Source organism: Arachis stenosperma, chromosome 10 (assembly GCF_014773155.1).
Source record: "Arachis stenosperma cultivar V10309 chromosome 10, arast.V10309.gnm1.PFL2, whole genome shotgun sequence".
Classification (NCBI taxonomy): Eukaryota; Viridiplantae; Streptophyta; class Magnoliopsida; order Fabales; family Fabaceae; genus Arachis; species Arachis stenosperma.
Genome location: NC_080386.1, coordinates 134496344 through 134508521, shown reverse-complemented (window position 1 = coordinate 134508521; position 12178 = coordinate 134496344). Strand labels below are relative to the sequence as shown.

General features: G+C 37.0%; 1 protein-coding gene across 1 annotated transcript; it reads left to right on the top strand.

Annotated features, from left to right (window-relative positions):
- Positions 1–9574: 9574 nt before the first annotated feature.
- LOC130954872 (geraniol 8-hydroxylase-like) lies at positions 9575–11587 on the top strand. The gene is made up of 2 exons (XM_057881654.1): positions 9575–10551; positions 10782–11587. The coding sequence occupies exons 1-2, from the start codon at positions 9667–9669 to the stop codon at positions 11379–11381; spliced, it is 1485 nt and encodes a 494-aa protein (XP_057737637.1). The 5' UTR covers positions 9575–9666; the 3' UTR covers positions 11382–11587.
- The last annotated feature ends 591 nt before the right edge of the window (positions 11588–12178 follow it).

Here is a 12178-nt window from a genome sequence, read left to right as displayed (position 1 = left end):
TTTTTCGGCCAAAATTAAATTTTCTTGAAAACCTTTTGGGCCACAAAACATTTAGTGAAAGCCTTTTATGAAACACAAAAGAAAAAACAAACAAGATTGTAACATTCACATTTGGGCCTTGAGGTGGTATGAAATCAATGAAATACACTTGAACTACTTTTGATCTGAGTAATGAGGTTGGCCCAGATTGAGATTTACTTGAAACAAGCCCAGATTACACGGACTAGAAGGAAACGTTCATCACCTGCCCAGAATTGTCTCATGCCTGTTTATGAGACAAAAAGCTCCAGCAAATACATCAGTGTTTTTCAAACAAGGAATCATAACTCAAAATTCCTAGACAAGTCCTAAGCATGCAAAATCTATCCTCAGCCAATGGTTTGTAAAAATATCTGCTAATTGCTCTTCTGATTTAACAAATTGAATGCAAATATCCCCCTTTTGGACATGTTCTCTTATGAGTGAAATTTCACTTCAATATGCTTAGTCCTAGAGTGCAAAACTGGATTTTTAGAAATATTGATGGCACTCATATTATCACACATTAAGGGAATATTTTCAGCATTTAACTTGTAATCAGCAAGCTGTGTTTTAACCATAAAAGCTGAGAACAACAAGAAGAAGCAGCTATATACTCAGCCTCTGCAGTGGAAAGGGCCACTGTCGGTTGCTTCTTACTTGACCAAACATTTAAGGACTTCCCAAGGAAGCAACATAAACCAGAAGTGCTCCTTCTATCAATTCTATCACCAGCAAAATCTGCATCACAATACCCAACTACAGAAAAATCATCAATCTTAGGATACCAAAGACCAAAATTGGATGTGCCATGAACATATCTGATGATCCTTTTAACTGCAGAAAGATGTGACTCTTTTGGTTTGGATTGGAACCTAGAACACAATCCAACACTTTGCACAATGTCGGGTCTAGAGGAAGTTAAGTACATAAGAGATCCAATCATTCCTCTATACCTAGTCTCATCAACATCTTTCTCAGTTTCTCCCTTATCTAATTTGGAATTTGGATGCATGGGAGTTCCCATGGGTTTGGCATTTTCCATACCAAATTTCTTAACTAATTCCTTGGCATACTTCTCTTGATGAATGAAAATGCCCTTTTCAGTTTGTGTAATTTGCAGCCCAAGAAAAAAATTAAGTTCACCCATCATACTCATGTCAAATTCACTTGTCATGAGCTTTCCAAATTCAGTACAAAGGGATTCATTTGCTGATCCAAAAATAATGTCATCAACATATATTTGGACTAAAATAAAAGAATCATTAGAATTCTTGATAAATAGAGTTGTATCAGTGGTGCCTCTTTGAAAACCATTTTTCAAAAGAAAAGAGCTAAGTCTCTCATACTAAGCTCTAGGAGCTTGTCTTAAACCATAGAGAGCTTTAGACAATTTAAAAACATGATTAGAATGCTCTTTATTTTCAAAACCCGGAGGCTGCTCCACATATACTTCTCTATCTATCACACCATTTAAAAATGCACATTTCACATCCATTTGGTATAATTTAAAACCACAAAATGCAGCATAAGCTAAGAGAAGTCTTATGGCTTCCATTCGGGCAACAGGGGCAAAGGATTCATCAAAGTCGATTCCTTCTTCTTGGTCATATCCTTGTGCCACTAGCCTGCTTTGTTCCTTGCAATGCTACCATCTTCTCCAACTTGTTCCGGAATATCCACTTGGTGCCGGTCACTTTCTTTCCACTTGGCCTTGGAACCAACGTCCACACTTGGTTCTTTTCAAACTCAAGAAGCTCATCCTCCATAGCCTTAATCCAAGATGGGTCACTTAGGGCTTCCTTGACGTTTTGAGGCTCCATTTGAGAAAGAAGGGCAATGTTTGAACCTTCATTTGCCTTTCTAGTGGAAGACCTAGTTTGCACTCCATGAGAGACGTCCCCAATTACAAATTCTTCAGGATAATTCTTCAAGAATCTCCATTCACGAGGTCTGGTGGACTTGGAGGCAGATTCGGTCACCAATGGAATCTGTGTGCTGCTGTCTGCAGAGTTTCCTTCAGATTCATGAGACAAAATGGAATTGTCTCTTGAATTTTCAGCATTTGCTGATTCTGGTTCAGCTTGTTCAGAATTTTCTTTTCCATGATTCTGAGCAGCTTCATCATCCTTTTGAGCTTGATTTCCTGCATCACCATCTTCCAAAATGCTTTGCACCAAGTTAGTATCACAAAATGTAACATGTATGGACTCTTCAATAATTCTAGCATCTTGATGATAAACCCTATAAGCTTTACTAGTTGTGGAATATCCTACAAACAAGCACTCATAAGCCTTTGGATCAAATTTTCCCAGATTTTCTTTGTTGTTCAAAACAAAACATTTGCATCCAAAGATGTGCAAGTAATCTAAGTTTGGTGGGTAGCCTTTCCAAAGTTCATAAGGGGTTTTCTTCAAAAATTTCCTTATGATTGTTCTATTCAAAATGTGGCAAGCTGTGTTAACCGCTTCAGCCCAAAGGAATTTTGGAACATTACTCTCACAAAGCATAGCTCTTGTCATCTCTTGTATGCTTCTATTTCTTCTTTCAACAACACCATTTTGTTGTGGTGTTCTAGGACAAGAGAAGTTGTGAGATATTCCATATTCCTCACAAAAGGATTCAAACAAATTATTTTCAAATTCAGTTCCATGATCGCTTCTTATAGAAGAGATTTTCAAATCCTTTTCATTTTGAATTTTCTTGCAAAAAGGTTCAAAGGCCGAAAAGGCTTCATTTTTGTGTGCAAGAAATAAAACCCAACCAAACCTAGTATAGTCATCCACAATTACTAAACCATAATGTTTACCACCTAGGCTTTGAGTTCTAGTTGGACCAAATAAATCAATGTGTAGCAACTCAAGTGGTCTTTTAGTAGAGATGTCTTCCTTTGGTTTAAAAGAACTTTTTGTTTGTTTTCCCATTTGGCAAGCATCACAAGTGATGTCTTTGTCAAACTTTATCAAGGGAAGACCTCTTACTAATTCTTTCTTTACAAGTTTGTTTATTTGAAACATACTTGCATGGCCCAATCTCTTGTGCCATAACCACTTTTCAGAATCTTTAGAGTGGAGACAGGCTACATTTTGATCTTTTAGTTCATCAAGAGTGAGTCCATACATATTATTGAAACGCTTGGCAACAAACATTACTTCATTTGTCTTTTCATTTATAACACAGCATTCAAGCCTTTTGAAAACAACTAAATATCCTAAATCACACAGCTGACTTATGCTCAAAAGATTGTGTTTTAAACCACATACCAAAAGCACATCATCAATGAAAGTAGATTGCTCATTACCTACTTTTCCAACAGCAATGATTTTACCTTTACCATCATCTCCAAAGGTCACAAAACCTCCATCATACTTATTCAGTTTGATAAAGTAAGCTAACATTCCAGTCATGTGCCTTGAACATCCACTATCCATGTACCACATGTCCTTTTTGTTCTTGGATGCTAAGCAAATCTGCATGAAGAGTTTCAAGCAGCTTTAGGTATCCAAACTAGTTTGGATCCTTTGAAGTTAATCCATCTTGGTTGCCCAAGAGCATTGAAATCACAAACAACATTGTAAACTTTGTTTCCTACAACTCTCTTTTCAATGAAGCATTGTGCATATGAGTGACCAAATTTCTTGCAATTAACACAATGATTTTCTGATGTGTGCCGCTGAAATTGAGATGAGTTATGTTGCTTGAAATGATTAAAGCTTTGAAATTTTCTGGTTTTTGGAGGAGATGCATTTCTTTTAACAAACTGATTTTTATTAAAGTTATTCCTTTTTGCAAAAGTATTTTCACCAGAATATTTTTGAACATTATTGCCTTTCGAATATGAGGTTTTGTTATAAAATGGTGGTTTCTTGAAAACAACCTCATTTTCGAAACATAACCCAAACCTGGTCGGTTTGAACTCGGACCAGTTCTTGGTGAAATTTCAGTTTCATTTGTGTATTCTTCATCAGATTTTTTTTCACATGTGAAAACATATCCAATACCTGATTTATTTGGTATGGATTTAGTGTTTGATGAAGAGGCCACAAATTTTATAGAGGAAGTGTTGGAAACAGCATCTTCCTTGGCTATGTAGCCTAAACCAGATTTTTCAAACAATGGTCTTTGACTTGCAAGTAATTTATCCAAGTTACTAGAACCTTGTGCAAATTTGCCAAGTCACCATTTAGTCTTTTAATCATATCTTTTAATCTTTCATTTTCAGCAATTAACTCATGAGAAGGATCCACAATGTGCTTTCCTTTTAATCTTTCAAGTTCAGATTTTAAAAATCTGTTTTCTTCAATGATGTCCAAAGCACATTCAGTTTCCTTTACTTTTTCTTTTAAAAATTCATTTTCAGCTCTTAACACATCTCTTTCAGATCTGCAACCATTGTATTTATCAAGCAGTTTTGAGGTATTTAAAGTGAGATCATCAATAATAACATGCAAGTCCTCAATGGTCAAATCATAATAATTTACCTCATCAAGATTGTTGTTTCCAGCCATGAAACAATCTTTGTCATCTCCTTCAGATTCTTCTTCTTCATTTGAGTCATTCTCAAGATCCTCCCAAGCTGCCATGAGTACTCTCTTCCTTTCCTTCTTTCCTTTGTCCTCCCTTTGAGCTTTGGACAGTTTGACTTGAAATGTCCAGCCTCCTTGCAATGATGACATGTCACCTTGCTCAAGTCTATCTTGTGCTCCTTTGAACTCGAGCCCTTGTATTTGCCTTTGCTCTTCAACATCCTTCTAAATCTCCTAGCAAAAAACAAAAGTTCGTCATCTGAAATACCATCACTTAACTCACTCTCTTTCGGTTCTATTTGTGACTTAAGAGCTATTCCCTTTTTCTTTGAGTCTGTGTTTGTGTGTGTGGCTTCATAGGCAAGGAGTTTTCCTCTCAGCTCATCATAGGTTATTGGACTTATGTTGTTACTTTCGGTTAGGACAGTGGCAGTGTTTTCCCACTCTTTTGTGAGGCTTCTAAGGAGTTTTCTCACCAAGGTTTGTTCTGCGTAGTTTGTACCCATAGCATCAAGGTTGTTGATTATGATTGAGAATCTCTCAAATGCTTCATCAATGCTTTCTCCATCCTTCATGCTGAACATCTCATACTCTTTTCGCAGCATATCAATCCTCGTTTCTTTGACTTGTTTGGTGCCTTCATGTGTAACCTGGAGTTTTTCCCAGATTTCTTTGGCTGTCTTGCATCTAGACACCTTCCGGTACTCTTCAAAGCTGATAGCACAGTGAAGAAGGTTGATCGCTTTCGCGTTCAGCTCTATCTTCTTCTTATCATCTTCATTCCATTCAGCTTCTTCTTTTGGAGTCACCACTCCATCAGCACTTGTTTTTGTTGGGATCTTTGGACCGCTCACAACGATCTTCCATAGGTTGTAGTCAATGGATTGGATGAAGATCCTTATCCTTTCTTTCCAGTAGGAATAGTTCTTCCCGTTGAAGAAAGGTGGTCGGTTGTTTGACTGACCTTCAGTGAGGGTGTAGGCAACTGTGGTTGTGCCCAAGTTGTTCGCCATTGGATCTTTGCTCCAAGCGGTTAAGCTTGATTCTTGAAACCTTAGCTCTTGATACCAATTGAAGGTTGTGGTAGGCTTAGAGAAGGGGGGTTGAATCTATGCCTTCCTTTTCAGTTGCTGTTTCTGACCTTTTTAATCAAAGTTACAAATCTGATTCTGTTTGAACTCAGCAGCGGAAATTTATGAGACAATTTATTTTTGTCTCATGAAAAACAGAAAACAGAACATGACAGAGAAGAAAAAGCTAACACCAGCATATATCCTGGTTCGGTTGCCTTGTGCTATGCAACCTACATCCAGTCTCCTCCACAAATGTGGAAGAATTTCACTATAGTTAACAGTTTTACATACACCAATTTCACACTCAAGTTCTACTCTAACTTGACATTGGCTATGCTAACATCTAACTATTTTCTCTTAGTGCTAACCCAACTAAGAAAGGGATACCAAACAGGAATAAGATACAAGACACTTGACCACCTTAAAGAAATCTGAAAATAACTCTAGGCTTTTCTCCCAAGTGTATCTCTCAGCCTTTTTCCACTCATGGCTTTTTCTCAAGATTTCTCACAATGCCTTTTCTCTCAAGAAATTACAGAAAGATAAGCTTTAGAAAAGTACATTACAATCAGAACAACATGAAGGAGATTGACTTCATCAACAGCCTCTAAGCTATGTGAAAAACCAGCTTTGCAAACCTCTGAATTTGTTCTTCAGTGTTGGCAGAATGCTTCTTTGATAGAGAGCATTGTCCAAGTAGAGGAACTTCACAGGGAATACTTTACAGAACTCAACTTTTCAAACTCTGGTTTTCTCTCCTTACCTTGAATGAACAACAAGCTCCTCTTTTATCTTCATGCATGTTTCTTGGTTCTTCCTCCAAGGTCAACATCTTGAGCCTTGAGCTTCACCAACCCACCAGCTTCACCTTTTTCTTCTCAATCATCAAAGTAGCACCTTTTCCTTCTGACTTCTCTAATTTGACCGAAAGCCATAAAAGAGTAACTGAAATTGTTTTTCAAAGGTCAACCGAATCTGAACCTTTGAATCCCAACTTGGTCCCCAAGTTTTAATTAAGATCGTAGATACACAGCAGAATGGTGCAGAGAGCAACTTTCCCTTCAAAGCCATTTTCGGATAGAGCAGAGAGTAGGGAAGAAAGAATGAATATCTGATGCATGCAAGATGATATGGTTTACCTTTCTTAAGCTTGATTTAGCTTCTGTGTTACAGGCTTCAACACTCTCTCTCTTGCTTCTTTGGTTAAAGGCTTATGGAAGAAGTTTTTCTTTTCTTTCTCTTTCTTACTTTTCTGATGCTATGATTTGACTTGATGAAAGAAGTGTACGTTTCTGTGGTGAGAGCAAGCGAGAGGGAAAGAGAGCTTCTATTTTGTATGATAGGCTTTGTGGGATGGATACGGGCTTGGATCCGGTTTTCATTCAGCCACCCGTTTGGCCCATTGGATCCTTTGGCTTTGATTCTCTTGGGCTGTGCTTGATTACTTATCCATCAGCCTTGCTATACCATTTGGGCTGCTTGAGATTTTGTTGGCCTGCAATATGAAATAAATAATTAGCAATGTGTACTTATAAATTTAACTACTCTAATTATTTATTTTGCCAAAAATAATGTTTGTCATCACTAATTATTTTAGTTAATTTCTTAACTCAACAAAATAAGAGCAACAACAAAAGCAAAACCAGAAGCAGAAGCAAAAATAGAAACAAAAGCCAACATCACCTAGAAGAACAAGACCAACAACAACAATGAATAATGAAATCAGAGCAACAATAAAAGCAAAACCAGAAGCAGAAGCAAAAATAGAAAAATTAAAGAAAAAAGGGTTGTGGCGGTGGTGGGGGAGGAGGAGTTATGGCGGTGAACTGCTAATTGCGAGGGGAGGAGAGTTGTGGTAGTAGTGGCAAATCGCGTGGAAAGGACTGCGGCACGACGCCGCAAATTGCGACGAGAATGGCAATGCGGTAGTGGCAGCGACGTGAATGTGTGCTGAAGAAAAAAGGAGCAGGGATGACGGCGGCATGGAGAATCTCCACTCTCTATCACAGGCGGCGGCGCTACCTTTCCCACCCCGACTCTCTTTCTCCCCGCCCCCCCTCTCATTCTCCCCCTCCGATTCTCTTTCTCTCCCCGATCGCTCCCTTTCTTTCTTTTTTCTTTATTTTATTTTATAATTTTTTTAGTTAGAGATAAAATGATAATAAAAATAAAAAATTTGGTAAAAATGATGATTTTAAAACAAACTGAAATCTTCGAAACTATTTTGTAGCAAAAAAAAAGATCGAAAACGAAATAAATTTTTTGCGTCTACGATAGGGACTAAAATTATACTTAACACCATTTATTTAAGATGAAAACTCACATGCATTTGTTTTCATGTGAAGTTATTAGTCGAAAACCGTTAGATAATCTAACATGTTTAATTAAATTACTATCTAACAATTTTTAACCAACAATTTCACATAAATATAATGAATATAAGTCCATGTGAGTTTCTATCTTTATTTAAAAGCTACCAATTAAATTAGTCCTTTAACTTTTACCCACAAAAACTGGCTTGCATATGATTTTGTTCTTCAAGTGAAGTTGTACCGAATGTGAAGTGAATCATGTTGAGACTTTTCACTTCTTTTTTTACTGGAGAATGTATCTAGTATAGAGATTGGTGCGTTGTGAGTGCAATATGAAATTGAATTGATGAGTTGACGGAAAGCCTCTTCCTTTATGTTTTGAACGTGTGTGCTAGTAATATCAACGAAAGAAAATGTTTTGAATTAGAAATTAGAAAAGAGAACTTCTTTTGTTTTAAAGTGTGTGTCAAATGTATGAAAGAAAAAGTAATGAGGTTATGTTTGTGTATGTTAGTAGATAAGCTTGATTTAAATTTCCAACATCATATCATATAGATTATCTTACTTTATACATTTTCGTCATCTTGATTCACTCCAAAGGTTAGTAAGCTCAGGAAATTATGACAGAGCAAAGATATATAGGTGGCACTTTTCAATAGTTAACAATTTAACATATATATTTACCGTAATGTTAAAGAAACAAAAAAAATGAAAAATAATTCAGTCAGGGGGGGAAACAATTTCTATGTAGACTAAGATTTTCAATTGATTCTTTTTATCCCATTCATGCCTGTAATAACTACTTGTTGTAATAAAAACAATTCATACTTTTAATTAATTTTAGTGTTGCTATCTAGACTCTAAAAAAGTTGACTAACTAGTATATAAGAATTAAAAACTGCAAGTGCACATAATTATTGTTTGTTTAATCACACGTGCTTCTGTAGTGTACAGTCTCAACAGATTTCTAAGGAAGCCATGTGTTCCAGAAGTTAAGTTATTGAATTTTAACACAAGAAGAAGCTCAGCACAACCACCAAAACGGTACAGCACATAGAAGTATAGAACAGACATTAACAATAAAAAAATAAAAAATTTAAAGCACAGTACTTTTATTAAATTTTGGTTAATATTTAACTAATAAAAAAAAAAAATAAATTTTTATTATTAAATAAAATCTCACATTATTAAAAATATTATTGATAATTAATTGATGACTATAAATCATAAAATGTCGAAAGAACTCTCAGAGTGTTTGATTCTTCCACCTTTATCATATCTCTGTCAACGTAAACTATCATTCTGACATTAATTATCATCAACATCATATGGAGTAATAAGAAACAAGATTCTTATCAAAACTCATACAAATTAAACCTATATTTGAAGGGGTGAAATTTTGAATAATTATTTTAATTTGTATTCGAGGACTATCACACTAAAATTAATTTATACAAAAACATTTCTCAAGTCAAAATATTTTATACAAAAATGTTTAATAATGTAATGTGTATGTCTTATTTATCACTTTCAAATAAAAATAATATAAACGAAAATTTTTGGTAAAAAATGATCAGAAAACAGCCAAACTTTACATTTATTAATTGTTGCATTTATTTAAAGGATTAGCATTCGAACCCCGACACTTAATGGAATGGTCCTCACTCCTCATAACTCCACCACCACCTCTTTCTTTCTTTCTGTCTATCTCAAACACACAGATCTGGGTAGAATAACATGGACGCAGTGATGAGTTCCGTACTCCTGTTCCTGTTAACCGTAACCGTCGTCCATCTCGTTGGTCGTTCCCTTTCCACGAAACCATCAAAACACAAGCTTCCACCAGCACCCAAGGGCATCCCCATCTTCGGAAACCTCCTTCAGCTCGGCAATAAGCCACACCAAACTCTCGCCACACTCGCCACCATCCACGGCCCAATCATGCGCCTCCAGCTAGGCCAAGTAACCACCGTCGTCATGTCCTCCGCCGAAACAGCCAAGTCAGCCCTCCAAATCCACGACCAGCACCTTTCGAACCGGAAGATACCAGATGCAATGAAAGGCGCCGGCCACGACGCTTACAGCATCCCGTTTATGCCGGTTTCGCCACGCTGGCGAGACCTGAGAAAGATATGCAACAACTTGATCTTCTCCAACAAGAACCTGGACGCCAGCCAAGAGCTGAGGCAAAGAAAGATAAGACAACTTTTGGCGGACGTTCAAGACAGCAGCTCCAGAGGCCAAGTAGTGGATATTGGTAGGCTCGCTTTCATGACCACAATCAACTTGTTGTCCAACACCTTCTACTCTCAGGACCTTGTTAGGTCGTCCGACGTGGCGGGGGAGTTCAAGCAGCTGGTGACCAACATAATGAAAGAGGTTGGCAGGCCCAACGTGGCGGATTGTTTTCCGCTGCTGAAGGCGGTGGACCCCCTGGGCATAAGGAGGCGGACGGGCAATTACTTTGGGAGGCTGCTGGAAATCTTTAAAGGGTTGGTTCGTGAGAGGTTGCGCCTCCGGAGTGACGGTGGTTACTGTCCCAGGAATGATGTATTGGATCTCATGCTCCACAATGAGAATGCTCAAGACATGTATAAGGACAAGATTGAGCGTCTCTCGCTGGTATGCTATCTTCTAACAGTAGTGCTAGAGACGAGCACATTTTGTGATTAGTATTTTTAATGGTGTGAGATTATATCTAATGGTGTGAAATTACACATTCTTTTTTTAATAGTTAAATGCTGGCTAGATTTTAACAACAGTGCTGGCTCTCGAGTCTTTCTCATGCTCCGATTACCATTTTTCTTTTCAGAGACAGACTTGTAATTGATTGCATTATTGTGCTAGTATAGGACTTGTTTCTGGCTGGAACAGACACAATAACATCTACAGTGGAATGGGCGATGGCAGAGTTACTGCAGAATCCAAAGGTGATGTCAAAGGCGAAGTCAGAAATAGAGGAAATAGTTGGAAAAGGTAAGGTAGTGGAAGAATCAGACATGGCAAGACTGCCGTACTTGCAGGCAGTAATAAAAGAAACACTCCGAAAGCACCCGGCAGTTCCCCTGCTGCTCCCTCGCGAAGCAGAAATGGATGTTGAGATCCAGGGATACACGGTGCCAAAGGGGGCACAAGTTCTTGTTAATGTGTGGGCTATTGGAAGGGATCCAAACGTGTGGGAAAATCCGCATGTGTTCTCGCCTGAGCGCTTCTTAGGATCCCAGATCGACTTCAGAGGCCGCAATTTCGAGCTCACGCCGTTTGGTGCTGGAAGAAGGATATGCCCCGGTTTGCCGTTTGCCATGAGGATGTTGTTCTTGATGTTGGGTTTGTTTATCAACTGCTTTGATTGGAAGCTTGAAGCTGAGGATATGGACATGGATGAAAAGTTTGGTCTTACTTTGGAGAAGGCTCAACCTGTGCGTGTTATTCCCCTCCAATTAGCTGCTTAGTTTGGCAACTCATTTTTTTTTTTTTATAAAATAGTATAGGGAGAGAATAAAAATATTAAATAATGTGAACAATAAATAATTATTCTAATATTATTAAGATTTAGGTGAATAATTTAAAAATATAATGTATTTTTATTTGATTAGTAATTGTTCATGTTATTATGTTATAGCTATTTTCTGTACTAAACTACTAATTAATCTATCAATCATCCTTTTATTTTCTGAGGTTATTCTATTTAACATGAAGCTGGTAAACCAATGACTTGATATATATTTATATATATTGTTCTTGCTGAGTTTGGCCGGTGTATAGCTCGTCCGTCGATGAATGTCTTCAAGCTTTTCGTCAGGATGAGTTATACGTCGGCAAGGAGAGAACAAGGAGGTGGGTACCTGCAAAAAACACTCCGACGCTCAAGTCAGTATATGTTTAATAGGTATATAATAATTCTATGAATATAGAATGTAAGACATGAAATGAAAGTTATCATGTGTTATGTTGTGTTTATAATAATTCTATGAATAATTGAATATAGAATGTATTATTTATAATAATTCTATGAATATAGAATGTATTCTGTTTATAATAATTCTATGAATATAGAATGTATTCTGTATCGAGATTAGATATAGAAGGTTCTTTTTATAGGCATAAAATTGATGAATAGAATTGATATTATGACCGTTTGGTCATTAAGATAGAAATGATGGTCATTAAGTCGGTAATGAAGGTGTCAGTTACAAACAAAAGAATGAATGATAGTTAACACCGAGTTATAACTCATAATGCATAATAA